Below are 25,320 nucleotides of genomic sequence, written 5' to 3' on the forward strand. Positions count from 1 at the left end.
CTTCCAATCGAGCCGTTTATTGGCCCTCCGCCGTCGCCTTCCGCCAATCGTGATCACGGGGCGGAGCCATCCACAGCACTGTTCTGTGACGTCACGGCAAGCCTCCAGAGAATACTAAAAGGGGTTTACACAGACACACTTACCCTATCCCGTATCCCTATCTAATTACGTGACAATTATCATTTCCCCCTTGAAGAAATGGACATTTACTAGACAACTTATCACCACTGAATTGCTACTTATTACATCGAGATACTGGTACACTCGAACAGCATGGCATACCTAATTAAACATCCTAATTACGCTTTGAATGCATACCCCCCCCCTCAAACGTAACAATATGTATCAACTTCTTCACTCTCTCCTCTTTCAAATATCCACTCGATTTGACTTTATATTTTCCTTTTGAGCACTCAGATCAAACGCATAGATTGTATACAAACTTTTAAATGCTGTTGTATCCAAAATAGGTTCTTTATTTCCAATACTTTCACACACCTTTTGGTAAGACTTTTCTGCTTCAGCATAATCATTTTTTTCCCAATTAATTTCCAATCTATCTCGAGGATAAAATGTTCCATCGAGAGAAACGCAAAGTTGTTTCACCCTAGCATTATCACTCAATGCATTATTCTTATCAGTAGCAGTATCGCCATCTGTTTTTTTTTTAAATGATCCACAGATATCGTGGCTTTCCTTCCAGAACACCAAAATTCCACGTGCAAGTGGTTTGGTTTCGTTTAACGTGTTGACATCTTCTTTTGAGGTATGATACACTGAGTGGTTTCTTTGAGTTAAGACTTCTGTTCAACATCTCTTCTGTTTTAAGATTAGGAGTATATTCACTAATATACCAACTCATTTCATCAATTGCAAATTTATTCTGCTCACCAAAAGCACCAGCAACACCAAAAAGTAATCTATTTTCATTGTCATTCCTTTGTAGTTGAAATCTAATTTAAAGACCATGCAGAACTTTATCATGATCAGAAAATCCAAATATACCTTTAAGAGGAACTGCGACAGTAAAACTATTAACTGCTTTTGCATCATCATTATACACTCCTTTCCTTTGAATATATCCAGGGTCTGTAGTTGTTCCCGTTGACATATCAGGAATAAAACCTTCGACAGACCCCTTTCCCATTCTATCACTGAATTAATAGAGTGTAAATTTCATTATTTCAGAAACAGCAGAGACATAATCAACTGGTTCAACTTCTTGTGTTCCAATGTACAAACGAACACTATCAAACATTTTCCAGAAGAAATTATTTAGGAGTGTAGCATTTGTGTTATTCCCAGCCTTAGTGAATGTAAATTTACACAACAAGAAACTTTCGGATAGATTCAAATAGGTTTGTTGATAATTTATTTCAAAACTTTTTATACCATTTGCATTCCAGTCTGTTCCAGTTATTGCATTTACCTTGAAGTAATCTTCTTTATGAGTGGAGTTTGAGATGATAATAGTATCATCCAAATCATAGATACTATCAATTGCTTCCATACTTGTATTTATTTAGGAAAAAATATGTTAAAACTTTTGAAACCCTGACCCAAGTATTTGAATTATTTTCTGTCGTTCTTGGGGAGACAACTGAGTTTTGCCTTTCTTAATTTCTTTTATTGCTTGTAATTTATGAGATTCCTTTTGGGCATCTTTTATGCTCTTTACAGCACCTGATACATTTCCCACAGCATAAGCAGTTGAACCAATTAGGTCTTTATGTTTAAAAATAGTTGAACCGATACCCATTAGAGTATCAATTATCCCATCTCTTCTAAATTGATGTCCGACACCCCTTTGTCTCTTAGGTTTATAGTATCCTCTACCAAGATACATACCTTCGCCCTTATAGTATGGGGAAAGGAACATCCCATCCCCTGTAATTATTTTATATTTTCCCAACTCGTGTTTCCTCACAATAACCATCGTATTTATTTATTGGAAAACTTCATGTAGGTTAATTCTGATGGATATAACTTCTCCATGAAAAGAAATGATACGATTATCTTGGTCGGTTATCCTAAAATTTACTCTGTGTATGGTTTTTTCCTGACACAGGGAGATAAACCAAATTTTTGGGTTCCATATTGAATTTATAACCAATTGGGGTTGAGTATGCGCTGAATGAAAATATTGTATTTGTTTTTATTCCATCATTATAAGCACCATCAATCAAATCACAGTGAATTAATACCGAATATATTCCTGAGGATATTTGAATGACATTATCACTGTAAAACATCCCATTAGTTTCAATCTTTTTTGAGGAGAAACCCAATAACTCTTTAAATGAATTATCAATTGTGAAATCAACCTTGTAGTTATTTTTAAGTTTAATCGTTGATTTTGAAGTATGTTTTTGAATATGTATAACAATATTTTTTGGTTCATCACCCTGTTCTTTCATAAGACGAGCAATTTCGGAAGATATTTGAGAAATGTCATATGCTCCGGGTGAAACTGTTATCGTTTTGTATCCACTTCCGGGATGATAACTAAACTTGTCATTTTTATCAGTTATATTAAATAAGGTATTATAAGTTTCCATGGACAATAAAAATGCCTCATATTCTTTTGTTGGGTCAAGTTGTAGTGGGTATGGGAATGAAGATGTGTGGTCACTTGTTGTGAAATTAAAACTCAGGATTGTGCTTCTCATCTTATTTAATACGAGATAAAATGTCTTTATATTGATATTTATTAATTATTTTCATGTTCATCAACTGATCTAAAATGGCTGATGCTTCATTAAAACAATTGTTATTTCCAGCCTTCTTACTACCTCACAAAAATAGCAGTGTATTAACTTATTGTGATGGGTCATTTGGAAGAAAACTAACACCTGAACCAAGCCTACTTAAAGCCTGAATAGTGTGTTTCTCCTTCTCATTCTTGCTACGTTTACCCGAAAGACTAACCCTATAATTAACAGAGTTCAGCAGATCAATATGCACTCTATCATCATTATTTTTAATATCCAATGGTTTATCAAAATATTTTGATTCATCCCTCACAGTTGAAGCTTGTCTTCCATCTTTTGTGAGAAGAAACATTAATCTCGGAGTTAGTTTAACAGGGGGTTGAGCAGACCCCAAGAACCATAATTCATCATTAAATAGTCTCCTGAGCATTATTAATGATCATCATTAATGAGCTCCTGACCACTTACAAAGCTTTTGTCCGTAGCCTGATGGAGTACTGCTCTCCCCTCTGGGCTGGTGCTCCTGCCTCCCACCTTTCTCGACTTCACGCTGTCGAAACCAGGGCTTTTAAGATCATTGGCATCTCCCGCAATGAAGCTGAGTCTTTGGGCCTCTCACTCAATCACCGCAGGTTGGTCGGTGGTCTTTCTGTCTTCTACCGACTCCTCTCCAGCCTTGCCCCCCCTGCTCTCTCTGCGATTTGTCCCAACCACATTTCCACAGGGCGCTCAAGGTCCGCCAACAACCCCCTTCTGGTAAAACTACCAAAATCACGAATCACTGCTCATCTTCACTCTTTCATTCCTCTTTTTTCCCGCCTTTGGAATAAACTTCCTCACTCTATTCTTTCCCATTCTTCCCTTCAGGCTTTCAAAACAGCTGTTCACCACCACCTCTTATCTTCCCCCATCCAAATCCTCGATCTTTTCTACCCCGATAATCCACCCAAGCCCACTTCCTTCAATTCTCCTGCTTTCCTTCCTGAAAGTCCCTTTAATGTCCATCTTCCCCTCGCCATGTTCCCCGTCCCATCCCCATCCCTCTCCCTTCCACAGTTCACCTGTGTCTGTTCCCCAATGTTTTGTCCCTTCCACTCCCGCCCCTCTTGTCTCATGCCTCCTTGCTGTGAGTTGTGTGTTAGCTCTCATACGAGCCTCGACCAAGGTATACAAAAAAAAAAAAAAAAAAAATATATATATATATATATATATATATATATCAATACCTTTTCTTGAACAAGATGAAATATTGCTGGTTGTTCTGTTGGAATGAGTCCTGCTTTGGTTTTTGATTCCGCTGAATATTCATTGGTTTGAAGAGCCTTCGCAATATAATCAGGGGGTTGATTTATCTCTTCCAGTTGTTTAAATAATCCTTCATCATCATATTCTAATTCTCCTACATGCTCTAATTCTTCCTCCATCATTTGACTGAAATCTTTTATCATTTGGAGTTTTTTTAGGAGTATATTCTATTGTGGGAACTGTGGAAACATCTATAATTTTTTCTTTGGAAGTTTTTAAAAATGGTTTAAAAAATTTCTCTTGTTTTCTTTCAAATGCTTCTTCACCCATTAATTTCTGTCTGCATTTCTTCTTTATGTCTTCCTGTTGTTTTACAACTTTTGAAACCAACCATTGATGTTCCTTAAATCCTCTTGCTCTTTCTTTCGCATCCATTTATTTATTGGAAAATATCATTTAATATGTCATCTCGTTTCACAACAATATATTTATATTTTTCATTCGTGTGCTTCATGTAGTCCCCAAATTCCTTTTTAGTACATAATGTAGAACAATTATCTCTCCAAAAATTGTTTATATCCATTGAATTTAACTTGAATAAAATAAAAGTATTCGCCTTGTTTCTGATGGAACGACGAGGAAGTTGAAAGTACGATTGACTAAGATAAATACAATTACAAGAAGAATGTCTCCCTCTTGTGTTGTAGCTGTCCATTACATTTGGTTTCTCTCATTAACACAATCATCAAAGATAACGAGGTTCTTTTTTGATTTATCCAAATCTTGGGGAGACGGTATATCATCCATATTATCACTAAGAATACAAGCTATCGGTTTTGATTTATTTTTACATCTCTGTGTATCACAAAATAGTTGAATTATATCTTCAATGTTATAATCATTTAGGTTTTTTTGAATTTTAAATAAACCGATTATATCTTCTTTTTGAAGACCAGCATTAAAACCTTGTGAGAGTAGTTGATAAGCTGGTTGAAAACTCCACGTTGTGAAAATTATTAAATTATCATAATCTAAAAAGTTGGGAGTCAGGAGCATCTTCAAAAGTAATCAGGTTTTTCCGCATCCGCTTGAACCAACGATGAGACATCTTGATGAATTTGGAAGATTTTTATGATTGTTAAATTTTATCTTATTTTCGCAAATGGGTAAAAAATCATTCATTGATATATTTGGAAAACAGGTTATTTATTCTATTATTGGCTTTTTTCGAAACTCTATATTTCATCCTAAGTTCAGGTTTAATTTCAAGATGATCCATTACTTTATTTGTACAATATCTTGTGTTGATATTTCCCTGTAAAGGACAATCATGAAAAATATATAACAATAATCCTTTGAACATTTCTCTAATACGTTCAGTTTCTTCCCTTGTAAGGAAAGGTGTGTTATCACCCTCATACTTTACATTCATTTCTCTCATCAATCTTGTAATGTAATTCATTTTTGGTGTAAATTTAAAAGAATTATTTTCCTTTTAATATTTTTTATTATCATTAATTAGATGATAATCACAGAATATACATTGTTAATAGACTTTTAACTCTGTGTTTAATCCCACTCTATCAGACGCAGAACAATTCTCAAATTTGTCATATGGAGAATCAGACAATTCAAGAGGCTCAAAATCTAGCATATTAATAAAGTAAAACTTTACTTAAACTAAAATTCATCTTCGGAATCATCTATAAAACTACTTTCATGATGATCATAATTACTCTCATAATCTTCAAAATCTTCAGTTTAATATTGACTCATTAATTTGTAGAAACAACATTACCATTGATATCTATATACTTTTTTCATTAACAGATTCAACTGCAACATTTTTTATATTAAAGGTAATTTTAAAATGATCCTCAGCTATGATTGAACGAAATGTCATTTCACCTGATATATTAACATCCTTTATTTCATCAGGATTTAGATCTTTAGGGTTGTTGAAAAAAATACAAATTTCTCCTTGCATATTACAGATGGTCTTATCTTTTCTTTCTAAAGCTTCATCCATAAGGTTTTTATTTTTTGAAACTTTTTCTTGTTTCATTGCTTTTTCTAATTTTGAATATATTGCCAGAAGGAGAGGAGAAACGTTTGTTTGAGATACTTTAATTGATGTTCTTCCAGGTATATTAAAAGCCCTTCCACTGAAGGAAATTGAAGAACTCATATTATTCACCATAATTGTTTTTATCCAATAGATGTTATATTTATCTTTGTTCAATTTTACATCCTTGACATATTTCTCAGTATCTTTAACAAATGAAGAGATTGATTGAAACTTGTCTTTTGTGTCTTGAAACATTGTATTTATTAAGTGAAAAACGTTGGAGGATAAAATGGTTTTAAGCACAGATTCACCTATAAATTGAACGAAATTTTTCATCAAGAAAATTTTTGTTTAAGCAAAGTTTTATTATATGAATATGGTGAATACAACGTACTGCGATGTTTGTAATCACGAATATAAATATTATAAAAAAACACCTTCAAAACAACAAACACACATTTAATCTATTTTATCAAATATCTCCTCTTGAGTTGGAAACAAAACATTGTGATATCTGCTCAAAGGATGTTTTGAAGAGTAGATATAAGAAGCACCTTCAATCACAAAAACACAAGAAGAATGAGTTTAAAGTAAAGGGAGACTATTATATTGAAAACACTGATGGGGCATTTAAAGGGCATATAAAAAGAAGGATTTTTCAATTTGGAGAACCCGGTCCATCATCAATAGCTGAATCAATTGAAATAGTGAAACCTGATGTTGAAAAAGTTATTAAAAAGACATTAAAAGAAATGAAAACTTTAAAGTTTTATATGGGAGTGAAAATGAATATGAAAAGACAAGATGAAGAACAAACTCCTTATATGAGAACAGATCTTCATTTTATAACATCATTTCAAGATTTTCTGAATACAGTCAATCCCCGCTTCATCGCGGTTCACCTATCGCGCCCCCGGTTCATCGCGGGTTTTCCCTTGGAACGTAACTAATTTTTTATGCGGATTCCCCCGGTAAATCGCAGTAATAATATGTAAAATATAAATTACTTAAGCAATAAATTATAACGCGTGTTGCTCGAAAGTATCTTCATAATAAAACAAACAAAAAAAATTTGTATGTTTGTCGACACAACGCACGAGACAAAGACAGAGAGCGCGCTATTCATTTCTCCTTGGCGCTGATTGGCTGCTGCCCACGAGGCACACTCTCGCTCTCTTGAGTGTTTCGCTTGTGAACGACACAGATATTTTCTACGTTTTTTTCTCCAAGCCCTACGATGCCGCCCAAAGGAAAAACGTTTGCCGCGGTTGGGCGCCGTTACGGTTTGAATGAATCGACCATACGCTACATCAAGAAGGACGAAGCCAACATCAGCGATTTACATTCGCAACGCCCTGCAGTACCTCGTGGAGGCCATGGATTCCAACGACAATTTTTCTCTGAGGGCGTATTGGCATGATTTCACGAAAGCAACATGTCTCCAAATAATTCAGAAGACTCTACAAGAAATGATAAAAGAAACCTTAAACGCCTGTTGGAAGAAGCTGTGGCCAGAATGCATCCACGAATACAAGGCCTTTTCTCCAGACGAAATTCACCATTCGGCAATCGATAAGGCGGTCAAGCTGGCGAAGATTCTAGGAGGAGGATTCAACGACATGAAGCACGACGAAGTGAATGACCTCATCGAAACCAACTCTGACCCATTAACGGACGAGGATTTGGCTGAGCTTACGAAGTCTGCATGCGAGGAGGAGGAACAATCTGATCCATCGCAGGAGCACGACGACGAAGGCCTATCACTTGAACGCTTAGCAACAATGGCGAAAACTCTCCTCACCACCATGAAGAAACAATGCCAGCAACTGCCCATCACAATGTTTTTGCAACGTTACTGAGTTTACAGTAAGCATTTTTATGCTTCAAATGTTTTCTTCATGTGTTTAATTGAGATTAAAATGTGTTTAAAATGCGTTTTGTGGAGGCGTCCATTCATCGCGGATTTTCACTTACCATGGGAGGGTTTGGAACGTAACCCCTGCGAGAAACGGGGGATTACTGTAGTGGGGTTTATGAAGAACTATCAAGACAAGAGGAGGATGTTGATAATGCAGTGGTAGGAATTGGATTTCATATTTTTAAAAATCATCTTTTTGGATATACACATTCTAAAATCAGACCCTCTTAAAGCTTCTTCTTATATTGAATTACCAAAAAAAAATAAAACTAAAGAAGGCAGTTGTTAATATTAAGAACAATGATAATAAATATTTTGTCTGGTCTATTCTTGCTCACTGACATCCACCAAATTGTAATTCAGAAAGAGTAAAACAATATATGAAATATGAGAATACCTTGGACATTAAAGATTTTAAATTCCCAATGCCACGAACAGATATTCCTAAATTTGAGAAAAAGAATAATCTTTCCATTGATGTATATGGATTAACGAGAGAGAATAAAGTTCAGGTATTAAAGATTTCAAACAACTATAAAAATGAAGAAACACACATTGATCTTTTATATTTTAGTGTTGGAAAGGATTCACATTATACACACATCAATAATTTATCATGATTAATCTCTTCTCAGGTATTCACAACAGCAAACAAAATATATCCTTGTAAGCGATGTCTTAATTCATTTCATACAAGAGAACGATGAGAACAACATTCAAAATATTGTAGTAATCAGAAATCAGCTGAAATTACAATGCATAAACCTGGTGAAAAGATTTCTTTTGAAGATTATAATAAATCTATCATGCACCCATTTGTGATATACGCTGATTTGGAATGTATCTTTAAAAAGATAAATAGTGCTTCTCCTCATCCAAAAGAATCATATACAAATAAATATCAAAAACATTTTCCTTGTGGTTTCTGTTATTATATCAAATCATCTGTTGGAGAAAAGTATAATAAACTTGAACATTATAGTGGAAAAAAAGCTTCACAAGAATTTGTAAAACGATTGTAAAAGGATTGTATAAGACGAAGTAAATTAATGAAAGAAACAAATGAACCGATGAAATTAACTGAAGAAGAAAAATTAGAATTTAGAAAGAACAATATCTGCCATATTTGTGAGGAGGAAATTGAGGGAGAGATCAAAGTTGGGGATCATTGTCACCTTACTGGTAAATATAGAGGTCCGCTCATTCCTGTTGTAATATTAATTATAAATTTCCTTCTTTTATTCCAGTCTTTCTTCACAACAGCACCAACTATAATACATATCTATTTATAAATGAACTTTCAAAACTCCAGGGAATATTTCTGCCATAACAAACACAAGTCAAAAGTATATTTCATTTCCAAAAATGATATTCACAAAACCTTTAACTCGGATTAGATTTCGAGATTCTTGCAAGTTTATGGGAACACCACGAGCCGACCCAGCATCAAATCTAAGCTCCACGGGCTCTTTTCCAAATCTTAATTCATTCTTTCCAAAAGAGGAAATTCTAACTAAAGAGGAAATTCAGATTAAAGAGAGAATTCAAAGTAAAGAGGAAATTTTAATTAATGAGGAAATTAATGAAGAAATTCTAACTGAAGATGAAATTCTATTTTTAAAGAAAATTCGAACAATGAATGAAATTCTAACTAAAGAGGAAATTCTGATTATAGATGAAATTCTGATTAAAGAGGGAATTCTAATTGGAGAGGAAATTCAAACAAGGAATGAAATTCAAAGTAAAGAGAAAATTCTTACAAGTAAGGGAATTTATCCTTTTGATTATATGGATTCATTTATGAGATTTAAAGAAACACAACTTCCTTAAAAAGAAAGTTTCTATAATAACCTTTAAGAAGAAGAGATAAGTGATTTGGAATATAAACACGCGCAAGAAATTTGGAAAATATTTAAGATAAAGAACCTTGGAGAATATCATGATTTGTATCTAAAAACAGATGTTTTATTGTTAGCTGATGTGTTTGAAGCTTTTAGATCACTCTGTCATAATAAAAATTGTTGTGGATTAGATCCTGCCCACTATTTCACAGCTCCTGGTTTAGCTTGTACTGCAATGTAGAAAACGACAAAACAAGATATAGATTTAATCAGTGATGTAGATATGCTTTTGATGATTGAGAAGTCTAAGAGAAGGGGAATATCACAAGTATGTTCAAAAAGATATGCTAAAGCAAATAATAAATATCTTCCAAATTATGATAGTGAAAAAGATATTAATTATTTGATGTATTTTGATGCTGATAATTTGTATGGATGGGCAATGTCTCAATCTCTGCCTTATGGGAAATTAGAGTGGGTGGAAGAAAAGGATTATGAAAAGGTTTTGATGAATATTGTTATTTCTTCTGAAGAGGAATTGAATGAGGAAAATGAAGGTTATTATTTTGAAGTTGATTTGAGGTACCCGAGTGATCTTCGTAATAAGCATAAAGACCTTCCTTTTGCATGTGAGAAAGAAACCCCAAATAAAGAATGGTTAATTGATTATCATAAAAGTTTTAATATTAAAGGTAAATCAACAGAAAAGTTATTAACAACATTCTATGATAAGGAGTATTATGTTTTGCATCAGAGAAGCTTGAAACAGATTTTGAGAGAAGGATTGAGAGTAGCTAAAGTTCATAGTTTTAAAATTTAAACAAAGTTCTTGGATGGAAAAGTATATTGAATTCAATACAGATATGAGAACAAATACAAAAGTAAAATTTGAAGGGGAATTCTATAAATTGCTGAATAATGCTGTCTTTGGAAAGACAATGGAGAATGTTAGAAACAGGCAAAACATTAGATTTGCAACATCTTGGAAAGAAGCTTCGAGATTGATAAATAAACCAAGTTTTAAGAGAGAAGAGGTTTTTTCATAGAACTTTTCTGCAATTCATATGAAAAAGGAAAGTATTTAATGGATAAACCAATTTATATTGGAACAGCAGTTCTTGATTTATCAAAGATATTGATGTTTGATTATATATTTGTATAATGACTTAAAGAAAGAGTATGGTGAAAATGTTTCATTGTTGTATATGGACACTGATAGGTTTATTCTAGATATAAAAACTGATGATGTTTATAAAGATATGAAGAAAAATATTGGACTATATGATACAAGTAATTTTAGTAAGAAGAGTTAATTATTTTCGGAAAAGAATGGAAAGGTTATTGGTACGTTTAAGGATGAGTTGGGTGGAAAAGTAATGAGTGAGTTTATTGGATTGAGAGCAAAGGCATATGCTTATAAGTCTGGTGATCAGATTGATAAGAGGTTAAAGGGAATAAAGAAATATGGAATAAAGAAATCAATAACTTTTAGAAATTATTATAATTGTTTGATGAATAAGAAAGAAGAATATAGGAAAATTAATACAATAAGAAGCTATAAACATAAGATATATAGTGAAGAAGTAAATAAAAAGGCATTAGGAGCCTTTGATGATCAGAGATTTATTTTAGATAATGGAATCGATTGTGTTCCATATGGATATTGTATGATAGAGTGTGTAGAATAGATTGTGTTCCATATGGATACAAGTTTTAACTAAATAGAATATGGGTTAGGGTTTTTAAGGGCTTCCGCCGCCTTTTTCACAATATATAAATGGTCGAACAAAGTATTAATCAAAGCAAAGAGTGGAGAAAATCTCAGTCTTGGTATATAAATGGAAAACATAATGAATGTGAAAAATATCAAATAAGTCTTTTTGAAAAAATAACTAAAACAAAGGTAAATAAAACAAATAAGCGAATCAATTTAAAAACTAGTAAGTTGGAGGATGTAAAGAAAAAAAAAATATCCTTGAATGGACTGAAAACTTTGATGGCTATCAATTGAACAATGGAAAAATAATTTACGACAATCTCAAAATGATATGCAATTCAGGAGGTAGTCAGATGAGAGCATGAAGAGAAGTGTATCATTTCACAATGAAACAAAAGGGTTGTCTTGAAAAATATAAAGATTCAAATATTTTATTTTAAAATATTTTAGATGGGGATTATTGTGTAAAGAAAATTAAACTATTGAAGGAATTTGAGAATGAACAAATATTTATAGGTTCAACGAGTGAGCTAAACAATATGCATTGGTTATTTGAAAAAAAAGTGCTCTGAGGCTAAAAGGGGAGGCTATTAAAATCTCCATTCACTTACATGTTTTAGATATTTCAACAGCAGAGAATTCAACAGGTTGGGATAAAAAGGGAGTTTATTTTTTAGGGAAAAAATATGAATCGCTGAGAACCCCTCATTCATTAGCATGGGGGAAAGTGAGCCAGAATCAGTATATTCACCCGACTCACCACCAAATCAAAGGATCTGTGATGTGCTTATCAGTGGACAGTTTTATTTTTTTGTTTTACTAAAAATAAACATCTGGCAAGGCCTTAGCTATTTTATAACTTGGTTTACGGATGCGCCGAGGGTATATTTTCCGAAATGAAATATAAATATAAAACACATTTTTAGCCTTGTATATTTATACATTTTCCGCCGAAGGTGCAAAAGTTTCAAAACCCGAAATGTAAACGTCGGCATTTATTTTCAAAATATAATTTCTTGCACGCACGCCAAAATGCCGAGTTACCTTGAACCAAACTGTGCAGTAGAACTGCGCAGTAGTCTTCGGTCATGGCGTCTGAGCTGTGGCCAGCGTGGTTCAGATTGACTGTGGTTTCTGGGGCGAAGGTGATTGTTAAGAAGTATGTTGGTGGTATAAATTTGAGTGACTGGATTGGTGATTTAATCACGAAACATCTTCACAACGAATATTCTGGCTGAACGATTGCATCAATTCAGTGCATCAGCAGGGATAATTTGCAGGCTCCTCTCGATCGTGCCGATTTTGTGTCCATCGAAAGTTGTACACCACTGTTCGTATTGAAAGATTTCGGTGCCAAGTACGTCAAAGTTTCTCTGCGAGATGCTGATATTCAGCCTTCAACGGACCAGAAATCAGCCTTTGATGTGCTCATGGGGATGGGGAGACGGTACGATCAGATGCCCACTGAAAATAAGAGCTGGTTATGGCTCTGATTGACCGTTTTGAGCATGTTGACTCCCAGTAGACACCTTTTTTAAAATCATATCCAGCACTATGCACTCGTGTGCACGCACACATCTATGACTTGGACAGTAATTTTCTCACCATTGTTTCCATTTGTTTGATGATCCAACAGATTTCTATCAGAAAAACATGCCAGACTGTATTGTAAAAACAAGTTTTAATCCTTCCTTATTGTTTTTCACGTCAGATGATACAGTGAACATGGGCATCCTGTATTTGAATGGTCTTCCATCTTCAATGTTTTCTTTGATCCTCCTGGTCCGGGATTTATATCCCCCCCCCCACCTTCCCTTGCCTTTTCCATGGAACATCCGAAAAAAAATCATTAAAATATATCATTTCTAAAAATTGAAATTATATTTATATTTATATTTCGATCTACCGACCCTACATTTTAGATGAAGAACTGCGTAAACCAAGTTATAAAATAACTAAGGCCTAACTGTCTTGGAATTTTTTGAAAAGCTAAGAATCCAGGAACTGGATCTGATCATGAAAATGGCCAAGTTCTGAATAACTATTCTGTCTCTCTTTTGAAGTCTTTTTGCCTGGTGTTGGCTTCACGGTTAAGGTGGCTGGCTTGGGACCTTAAGGTCCTAATTTTGAGCCCCAGTCCATCACTGAATTAACACCAGGTGGGGCTGCCTCAGCCTGTCATCCTTCTGTGGTCGGCGAAATGAGTACCATTGTACTGGGGTGATAACCATTCAGGGTAACCTGCATCAGAGTGGCGACCTGTCCAGAATTGTACTCCTTGCAAATTAAAATGCCTCAGTAGCCCGATCTGCCTTCATGGCATGAAAGGAATGATCTTATTATTTGTCGTTTTTCAAGAAAAGTATTCCTCCATAATCATCATTTTATAAAGTTTCTATGAGAGACACAAAAGGTGACTCATTCCATGGCATTGACTTGATGGACACATGTACGGAGAGCAAACACTTACAGAGGCAGTCCAAGAGGTCTGTTCCTGCAGAGATGCAGGTATCACAGCGACGTCCAATTATGTTCGGTTTGCATCGGCACTGTCCCCCAATTCTGTCGCATATGGTATCCAAAGACCCTTCAATATGGCAGTCACAGGCTGAGGAAGCAATGTGAGACAAAATGTGGCAACTGATTAAAGTATGTAGTTCTAAGTCTGATGTAACGTTTAGAAAATAAACTTTGTTTGGGGGTGGGAGTGAGGAGGTTGCAGGAGTGTGGTTAGTCAAAGGGTCCATTTGTCACCAAAAATTAGCTGATGCAAAACAGATAACCAGCAACAGAAATGTGCAGCATTAACTAGATGTCTCTGGATGTCATACCTGGAGAAAAAGTTGAAAGTAGACATAATTAAGGTGTGGCTTGAAATGAATACCCACAGTGTGTTCTGCTCTCTTGTATGCAATTTGTGGCTGAGAGTTTCCATCATTGCTCAGGAGCGCAGCTATGCAGCTGATGCAGTGCCCCTCTGCATGTTAGGCCAGGAGTTAAATTTGTTCAGGGTGCCAGAGATATCTCGATGACTCTTTGGGAAGGACACTGAGATATTTAACTTCTACCAACTAATGCTATCAGATGGGACACCTGCCTAATACTCATCCAAGGGATGGCACACCTTATGATGTAATGCCTTGCCTGCGAAGCACCAATCCGATGGATTACAGTTGGGTCAGGAGTCAAACTCCAACCTACATTCAAAGGTAAGTGCGTTATCTCTGTCCCATCATGTAAAGACAATACTTATTTTATGAGAGAATGTGGGATGAATGGCTTCAGAGATCAAAGGTCTCGGTCACATAAATCGTCAATTTCCACTCGATTCACTTGATATATTCTCCATTTTAACACTTTTTACCTTTACACCCTTCAGACCGCTTTGAACCTTTTAGACGCTTTAGACCATTTACATACAATTTAAACTGCTTAGATTCCTTGACCCTTCAACCGTTAAGGCAATTAAACCCTCCTGAAGACACCTTAGACCCGTTTTGACTCTTTAAACCCCTCAGATCCCGCAATACCCGTTTCGAACCTTTAAGACACTTTCGACCCCTTTCCACCTTTTTATGACAATTAGGACCCCATAAGACCCCACAGACTACTGAGACTCCTTGAGCCTTGAGACATTTTGGACCCTTTTGACCTTCACACCATTTAGACTCCTTATACTTTACACCCTTTGGACCCCTTAGTCCCTTAGACCCTTTAAAGTCCCTGAAAACCTTTACACCCCTAAGACCCTGAGACATTTAAATACCATTTTGACCCTTAGACCCCTTTCGACCCCAACTACAATTGGAAAATACCCTTTCAATCTTTAGACCCATTTAGACCTCTTTGACCTTTAGATCCATAAAGGCCTTTATATGGCCCTATATACCCTTTGAAACACTTAGACACTTGATATTTACACTCTTTACACCTCTTCGACACCTTAGACACCTTAGAGCCTTAAGACCTGAAGACCCATTAGACCCCTTTAAATGCATTCCCACACAAACATCTATAGTCTTCTTGCAATACATAGACTATATTTTTTCAGCAAGTAATGCGCAACCTCCACCCACCAAGAGGCTGGATGTTCTGCTAGTTTGAAAGAAATTTGCATATTGAGTCACAGAATTGGTTCACCAATCAAAACCTGGAAGCATATTGTTTATTTGGATTTTTTAAGTATCGTGCTATGCACAACATCTTTCTTGTTTGTTTGTCTCTGAGCAGGATATCTCAAAACGTTATCGACGGATTCAGACAAAAAAATTGGTGGACACGTTGGGTGTGTGATAAGGATGAACCGATTCGATTTTGGTGAAGATCCGGATGTGGATATGACAATTGTTTAAGTGATTCTTCACCATTGAGAGATGGGGGGGACAAAAACGTTACGTAGCATGATATGTAAAAAAAGTTGTGGACGGATTATGACAAACTTGGTGGATGAGTTGAGTAGATGACAAGAACAAGAAAATTCGATTTTGGTTAAAATCTGGATTCAGATCCAGCCTATCAGTGAGATACAAAACGTAAACTGTTCAGCCTGGCGGAGGTATGCGCTCTATCAAATGGCATTGTAGTCGTCACAGGAATGGGTGGTTGTGGAAGGGAGGGGTGAGGAGAGTCATGCAGAACGTGAAAAGAAATCCAGGAAATTCCAAGAAACAGTTGTCATTCCCATTTTCGGATACTCACGAATGGCGCCGTTATGTAGGATGGCAGAGGTGCTGCACACCAATTGCTGGCAAACCTGAGTGAGGTCCCGATGACGAACCTCACGAAACGCGTCTGCACATCTATATCGTTTGAAGTCTTCCCATGGGCTGCTGGTCGGGCGAGAACCAGTCAGGGAGGACGGCTGTGGGAACAGCACAAGCTGGGGGTGCAGGCAGAGAAGGGTTGGAGAGAGACCACTGGGGTAATAAGATCATCAACCGGTATGCAGTGGAGAAACCCTCACAAATGATCCCTGAGTGGGGGCAAAGGGAGTTGTGTCAAAGCAAATGAAGCTCAGCTTGCAGACATGTGATATGATTAGATAAAATGATATAAATTTAAAATGAAGGGTTGCAGTGCTTGCACTTTATGGAAATATGTTTAAATGTTCATAACGTTTGTTATATACAGTAAGAGAATGGCACTCGGGGGAGCCCATACCACTGCCACATCATGCCTGATCCATGATAACATATCGGGTTCAATACATTTTTGAAATATCATGCTGTACAGTGCTATATATCGTTTTTGGCCCTTTCTCTCATTGGTGAAGAATGACTTTAAAAATTAAATAATTCTCGAATCCAGATCCGGATCCTGATCTTCACCAAAATCGAATCAATTTGTCTTTGCCACACACCGAACCTGTCCACCAGGTTTCGTCCGAATCCGTCCACAACTTTTTGAGATATCGTGCTATATATCATTTTTGGCCCGATCTCTCAATGATGAAGAATCACTAAAAAAATTCGAGTAGCCGGATCCAACCTGGATCTTCACCAAAATCGAATCGGTTCATCCTCGTCACACACCGAAACTGTCCACAAAATTTCATCCAGATCCGTCTACAACTTTTCGAGATATCCTGCACACAGACAAACAAACAAACAAACAGACAGACGGACAGAAAGAAAGAAAGGGGATGAAAACATAATCTCCTTCACCTTCGGTGGCGGAGGTAAAACTGGCCAGCATGTAAAAGTGTCCACCACCAGGAATACATTCCCATCATTTGGTCACATGAGAAGTGGTCTTATACGAGGGTTCTTCTCAATTAACAACACGACTACAATGATATAGTTATTGTGTTTACACAGAGGAAGATTGGGAGGATAAATTTAGAATATTTTAAGTTAAAAAGGAAGGCAATGGTGGAGAATAGGTGAGAGAAAGGAGGGCAAGTAAAGGTGGAAGAGTGGGGAGAAAAAGGAATGAATTGTGGACGAATATTAGTAAGAGGAGGGAAGGAGTACGTATGGAGCATACGTGTTGGGTGTGGGAGGAGAAGGAATAAAGTATGGAGTAAACTGGACATAGATTAACCTCATAAAGGAAAACATTTGCTATCTCACATTCCATTCCCTATTTTACTCCCTTACAGAGTCAATAAGAATGTGTGCGCTGGGACGGCGGTTATTTGGGTCCAGAAGTTGCACATTGATGTCCACCGTGTACGTGATCCCAGATTCCAGACAGACGGTCACCGGTAGTACTGCATACCTGCGTGCAAATGGATGATAATTATAACACCTCCACGGGAGCTGGTGCAGATGTTGTTTTCTGTGAAATGATCCAAGATCGATACAACACAGCTGTTTGGGTAAAGTGAACAATCAATCCAACGAGGGCTCGAGTAAAATGTCCACCTGCGGTCGCTGTGCAACGTCGCTGTTTGCAATTCGTCCGTGGGTAGTGCGTTGGCGCAGTGACTTTCCGAGGGCTGTGATCGTGAAAAAACTCGAACCAAGACCTCCCATTTCTCGAGTAACTGCTGCAAAGCACACGTTACATGATGATGGTGAAACAGTCGTTTCAGCAATGGTCTTGAGGCTGATATGAATGCTTGTTATCTGGAATAGAGTAGGTTTTCTTGTTTTGGGGTTTTGTCCAAAATTTGGTTCAATGATGCACAACTGATGATCCTCCTTGGATAGAGCACAGTGTTGTGCCCACTGACAACAAGTGATGACTAGAACGGCAATCCACAGAGAACATACCTCCACCAGGCTAAGGAGTTTACATTTTGTATGAAACTGATAGGTCGGATCTAAATCCGGGCCTGAACCAAAATCAAATCCGCTTGTTCTTGTCACCCAACAAACTCATCCACCCAGTTTTGTAATAACTTGTCCACAACTTTTTGAGATATCGTTCAATACGTAGATTTTGGCTCCATCTGTCAATGGTGAAGAATCACTGTAAATAATTCTCAAATTCGGATCCGCATTCAAATCTTCACCAAAATCGAATCGATTAGTCCTTGTCGTCACGTACACATGTCCATCAAGTTTTGGCCAAATCCATCCCACAACTTTTTGAGATATCATGCTCACAGACAAACAGACAGACAGATCGGGATGAAAACATAACCTCCATCCACCTTTGGTGGCGGAAGAAACGATACACTCACAAGTGAAACCCAAAATGCATTTCAATTATTTATTTTCGATTAAAACTGAACTCAAACATTGTTTTCTCACAACTTACTGTGTTCCTCATAATCATCATTTATTGACCAGTAACGGCTATTTCTAAATAATTATATAATAAAACACACACACACATAATACACACACACACACACACACACACACACACACACACACACACACACACACACACACACACACACACACACACACACACACACACACACCCCTGGATAGTGTCACCTCTGTCTCGTAGCGTATCACAAGCTCGTACTCAGCTGAAGCAGGAATGTTGTTTATGGTAAATTCCAAACCAGCACCATCTCGAACCCTTGCGAATCCAGGCCCCGTCCAGGTTCGCTCCTGGTCGGGTTTTTGCTTTCGCTGAACAATGCTAACTATCTGTTTGGTCATAGGATACAGGGAAGTGTGTTCATGTTAGAAAAGTAATTATGCCAACAATATATCAAAATAGTCACCATTCTGAGTCTATATGGTCACCTACAGTGGTGCAATAGTACAGATCGATTTGTGGGAAATGGAAAAGGAAAGTGAGCGATACAAGTTTGTCATAATAATAATAAATAATAATAATAATAATAATAATAATAATAATAATAATAAAAAATGTGGGTTGCCCTTCCTATCATTCACATGTAACATGCGGACCACCTGGTCAATTTGTTTATCGTGCAGAAAGTGCTGTTCAGACAGCAACCACGGTCTATGATAGCAAGTGGAGTAACCTGGTGTCGTGGAACCTCCAAGAAGACGAAAACACTTGGTACCTGCAGTCCAGGTAGGAATTTACAATTTGTTCATGGTGCCAGCGCTAACTAACCTACTCCTCACGGACACCGTGGGATCTTTAATGTCCACCATCCAATGCCAGGAGATGGGACTCCGAGTTTAATGTCCATCTGAGATTCGGCTCACACTGATGCCTCACTCTGTCCACGGAACACCAGGGTGACAGTTTACAGATGGTCAAGATTTAAACCCAATCTAGAAAGCTGAGGTGAGTATCCAATCTTCTAGGTTATTTTGTCAGCCCAATAATATATAATAATAAATGTCAGTGTGTGTGTGTGTGTGTGTGTGTGTGTGTGTGTGTGTGTGTGTGTGTGTGTGTGTGTGTGTGTGTGTGTCAGTGAGTCTCCTCCCTAACTCCAAAACCATGAAATGTAGCAGCCTGAAACTTCCAAAACCATGAAATGTAACAGCCTGAAACTTTCCATGGGTAATAAGGGAACTCCAAGTGAGAGGAGGAATGAAAATTGGGTGTTTGGGTAAATTTAAACACGCCTTTTGAAGATAATTAATGGATTCCCTTCATGAAAGGCTTATCCTTGGTCAGTGCAATTTCACCTCCTAGGGGTCTTAGCTGACATTTTGATTTGGCCTCCTGAAAATGCCTCGTCTTGGAACAGGTCGTAATTATGGTTTCTGTACGATTGAGCTTCATATGCTCCAAATCACTGTATACATCGCTAATCATTGATCCTCATCTTTATGAATCACTGTATACATTGCTAATCACTTGACAAGACAGCTGTTCGTTATCAACCCAATGTTTGTAAGCCGCGGCGATACAGTGCTTGCTTCAACAATTTTTATTGGAGTACTTGTTTGAGTGCTTAAAAGAGAACCCAAACACAATTTCTTTTCTTTCTAAAAACCATTGAAAAATCATTAATCATGGTCTAATTTAAAGGAAAATATTATTTATTTATTTTTTTGCCAATCACAAAGTGTCGAAAAAAGCCCCAGAATGTCAATTTTCGATTTCATCAGTGATGTTACATCTTGAAGCCACCTTGATCCAAATAGCACCTTACATAGAGAAACAGTGTATTTCACGCTCAAATTCCGACAATGATTCCACCGACATTAGTAACCCTGAAGGTTCTCAGTATGTTGAAACCGATTAGTGGGATTTTGAAGAAACTATTGGAGACAAAATTTGTTGGTGATGGAAATGCTTTCAGGGGGATTATGGAGCCACATCGTTTTGATCCTTGTGCGAGCTATTAAGAGAGGGGTCATACTAAACACGCCCGGTGAAGCTTGGAGACGCCCAGACATTCTCTTTTTTATTGTTATTTTTTTTTAGCAGTCGGAACTGTTGTTAAGCTCAATTTCAATGTTTAAATTTTAAGGTTAAGAGTTTGGAGAGCATATCGCATTTTAGTTTTAAAACGTGATCGGAAATTAAACAAATTAAATAAAGTTACGAACAGCGACCAGAGAAGTCCAGAGACGCCCGGCAGTTCAAACTTGAATTAAATCTCAAGCACATCTCATAAAGACACCTGGAGAAGTCTGGCAGTTCCGGTAACTTCATTTAATTTATTTAATCTCAGACTTCTCTGGACGGTGTTCGCAACTTTATTGGTTTGCGGGCGCCAGCAGTGACCACTATTTTTGTTGTGTCTGTGTGTCTGTCTGTCTGTCTGTCTGTCTGTCTGTTTGTGACTCTCTCCAGAGCATAGCTCCGTGACGTTTGACGCAATCTTGATGAAACTTGGACACAAGCTAGATATCATGGTCGAGTTGTGTCTTTTTGCATGAGGGGCGTCCCACGCCCCTTGTGGGCGGAGCTACGCCCACTTGAACTTTTTATTTATTTATTTTTTTCTCTCAATTTTTTTCTCGCAATTTCAGTTCCTAGAAGCTGTGCGTAATGTCCATAAGTACAACATATAAAAAAATCCGATTTTATTTGGTCAATTTTGACAGAAGAGATAGGTTTTTATGGTAGGGCTTCCTCAATAATGCCCGAGAACCATCCTCGCCTTCCGGCTTGTTTAACTTATTTAATTTCCGGACTTTTCTGGGCAGTAAATTTATTTAATTTCCGGACTTCTCTGGGCGTCAACTTTATTTCATTTAATTAATTTCCGGCTGTCTCTGTGCGGTAACTTTATTTAATTTCCAGGTGTCTTTGGGCAGTACTTAGGATGACCGATTCAGAGGAAGAAGGTGGAAGTGGTCGTGAAGATGAAAACGCTGGTCGTATGCTCATTCGAGGTTGCTAGGTTTTGTTTTTCCATTCAAATGACGGTTTATAACGGATTTGTATTCACTGATAAATCGGTTACATTACTCGAGCAGAAATACCCATCGCCCGATAGCATGGACACCACCCAGGCACACTCGGACACCACAGACAAAATAGGCGATGAGTGCTTTTGTCCCACCTTCACAGGCTGACCAAATATCTTGTATGTTACTGGATCATCCCATTTCATACTTTCCCGGGACACCATTTGTGTCTGTGGTCGTGTCGTATTGGTGCTCTGGTGTTGTGCTGTGTCAAGGTCCTGCTCCAGTGGAGGAGGGAGTGGTGCTCGGAGAGAGAGGGGGTGTGGGGTGGTTGTGGGTATTGTGGGGAGATGGTGGAAGGGGTTGGGGGTGGATAGTGGTGGGTATTGTGGGAGAGTGGTGATGGTTGATGTGGGATTGTGGAGAGGGGAGTGATGAAAGTGGTGGGGGGTGGGGGGATCCCAGAAAGTTTTAGCGTCCTAGGTCAAATCCTCTCGGAGGAGTAGATGATACATACAAACTTACTCTCCACTATAAATGGATGGTGGTTCATTTGATTTGTAGAAATTTTTGTTGATAATTAATTGATAAATATTTTCAGGTGCTCTTGTGGTAACTGCCGCGCAATAGCAACAGGTGTTTGAGTCACTGCTCAAATCACCTGTGTACACACATTGGTATGCACTGGTAGAGATGGTCTTAGTTTCGAGTGATGGCAGTTTCTTCCACTTAGTCATGGAAATGGCATCCTCTCTCAATCGTGGCAGATAACCACAAGATCTTGCCATCTTTGTTGTTTCATAACGTGCTCTGTAACATGTTTCGAGCACAAAAGTGAACATTTTGTGGGCAAGATCCACACTCGGGTATTTTGGACAAGCCTCATCTCATTTCTGGCAAACTTCGGGTCTTTCGGTCATTGTTATAGCATGAAACCATCTCGGTTTGTATAACAAGCACCAAGGATGCATCGACTCGGCATATTTGTGGAAAATCGGAAATTATTTGCCGTTTGAGTTCAATCATTCCACGATGGAACCTGAAAGAAAGGATGGATATGACGGTCAACTTTGTGATGCGACGTCAAGGTTAATCTGAAGGGATGGATATGACGGTCCACTTCCTGATGTGACGTCAAGGTTAATCTGAAGGGATGGATATGAGGATCCACTTCCGAATGGGACATCATGGTTAATCTGAAGGAATGGATATGACGGTCCACTTCCTGATGGGATGTAATGGTTAACCTGAAGGGATTGGTATGACAGTCCACTTCCTTATGTGACGTCATGGTTAACCTGAAGGGATGGATATGATGGTCCACTTCCTGATGTGATGCAATGGTTAACCTGAAGGGATGGATATAACAGTCCACTTCCTGATGTGACGTCATGGTTAACCTGAAGGGATGGATATGATGGTCCACTTCCTGATGGGACGTTATGGTTAATCTGAAGGGATGGAGATGATAATCCACTACCTGATGTGACATCATGGTTAATCTGAAAGGATGGATATGACGGTGTACTTCCTGATGTGACGTCACGGTTAACCTGAAGGGATGGATATGACAGTCCACTTCCTGATGTGACGTCATGGTTCATCTGAAGGGATGGATATGATAATCCACTTCCTGATGTGATGTCATGGTTAATCTGAAGGGATGGATATGATAATCCACTACCTGGTGGGATGTCGTGGTTAATCTGAAGGGATGGACATGATAATCCACTACCTGATGCAGCATCATGGTTAATCTGAAGGGATGGATATGACGGTCCACTACCTGATGGGACGTCATGGTTAATCTGAAGGGATGGATATGATAATCCACTTCCTGATGTGATGTCATGGTTAATCTGAAGGGATGGATATGATAATCCACTTCCTGATGTGATGTCATGGTTAATCTGAAGGGATGGATATGATAATCCACTACCTGGTGGGATGTCGTGGTTAATCTGAAGGGATGGATATGATAATCCACTACCTGATGTGACATCATGGTTCATCTGAAAGGATGGATATGACGGTGTACTTCCTGATGTGACGTCACGGTTAACCTGAAGGGATGGATATGACAGTCCACTTCCTGATGGGACGTCATGGTTAATCTGAGGGGATGGATATTATAATCCACTACCTGATACAGCATCATGGATAATCAGTGGAAGATTTCGACTTTTAGTCACAAACTTATTGACTTTACAATTTGGAAATTAGAAAAAGACTATTTTCTAGCGTATCAAGGGACAGATTAGCAGAGGTGGTCGAAACATTTCAGTTCCCCGATAAGCCACTTGGCGATTGCTCCACAAGCTGCTTGGTTTGAAGCATCTGTTGTTTTTTTTTTTAATTCACTCTCTATGACAGAGCCAGATCGCATATATTTCAAAGGTGGGGATTGGCATGTCATATCTGCCAAACATCTTCGGCCATTTGATCCAGAAGCATTTCCGACTCTGCAAGGCGGTTTTGAGTGTTCGGGAAATCCACACAGTATCTGAAGGCTCTTTCGTTCATCGCTGCTATATCTGGGCGTGTGCCGTCTATAGAGCCTCACGGCGCTGAAAAATACCATAAAACTTAAAAGAAGAAGAAGAAGAAGAAGATCCCTCCTTCTCCAGAATCAGCGAAGCGTCGGGGTCCAAACACATCTTTTTATGACACGGCAGTGCCAACTTCTGAGTGAGCGACGTAGTAAGGTGACGTGAATGACGACATATTATGTATGCAGTTCAGTAACCTGTGCTACGTACAGTGTGAATTCACAGGCAAAAAAAGGTGTGTGTGTGTGTGTGTGTGTGTGTGTGTGTGTGTGTGTGTGTGTGTGTGTGTGTGTGTGTGTGTGTGTGTGTGTGTGTGTGTGTACAGTATGTGTGTGTTCAGTAGTCACCTCGGGTATACAATTCACTCTGTTTAACGCACAAAAAAACCATCCTATTCTCCTTTGTCATAAATGATTGATGGATCATCATGCAAATCTCAGGCCCCGCAATGTTGTGCAGTGCCTCGGTGTCATCTGGTATGTTTGTTTGTTTTTAACACGAGAATGCATTGCTTCCCCTTTTTGTGCATCTGCTTTCATTTAGTATGTTATTTCATTTCATTGGGAGCCTGGAGCGATGTTGTCTTCGACATAAAAGTAAACCAAATGCTTGTATAAGCGGTCATCTCTGGCTGTTATGAGAGAACCACCTCAGTGCCGAGTCTGGCACTTCACTCAGACCGATTGGCAGGGTATTCAAGCAGCCATCAAACTTCGAGACTGGTCTCCCATCTCCACTTTCTCTGACATCAACTCATCCTGGGAATTGTTTCAAAGAAATTTGCTCTCTCTCACACACAGATTTATCCCATCTCGTCTTCAGTTGTCTTACCTTTCTTCCCGCACATGGTACACTGAAGCTAATGACAAGGCAGTTGTCCTGAAACAACTTGTCTTCGCTTCATGGAAGGCAAATGCTACTGAAGGCAATCTCAGTTCCTTCCACAAAGCTCAGAACAAGTATGTGTCTACTCTCAGGAGAGCGAGGAAACAACATCTTTCTCATTTCAAGTAAGAACTCTCAAATCTGTCTCCCTCCTCTAAATCTTGGTGGCATCTACAGTAATTAAGTCTGTTTC

At 37.9% G+C, this 25,320-nt stretch overlaps 1 protein-coding gene across 3 annotated transcripts in view; it reads right to left on the reverse strand.

The window, feature by feature from the left end:
• The window catches only part of LOC147008814 (laminin subunit alpha-2-like), a 212,048-nt gene that overhangs the window by 94,802 nt on the left and 91,926 nt on the right, over positions 1-25,320 (reverse strand). For all 3 annotated transcript variants that reach the window (XM_085863848.1, XM_085863849.1, XM_085863847.1), the window contains 5 exons: positions 18,892-19,050; positions 17,866-17,990; positions 17,599-17,719; positions 16,199-16,379; positions 13,971-14,108 (listed from right to left, as the gene is read on the reverse strand). In XM_085863848.1, coding sequence (XP_085719974.1) covers positions 13,971-14,108; positions 16,199-16,379; positions 17,599-17,719; positions 17,866-17,990; positions 18,892-19,050 — 724 coding nt within the window. The remainder of the gene's footprint in view (positions 1-13,970; positions 14,109-16,198; positions 16,380-17,598; positions 17,720-17,865; positions 17,991-18,891; positions 19,051-25,320) is intronic.

Source organism: Eptatretus burgeri, chromosome 18 (genome assembly GCF_056783735.1).
Source record: "Eptatretus burgeri isolate ZD-2024b chromosome 18, Ebu_testis_v1, whole genome shotgun sequence".
NCBI lineage: Eukaryota > Metazoa > Chordata > Myxini > Myxiniformes > Myxinidae > Eptatretus > Eptatretus burgeri.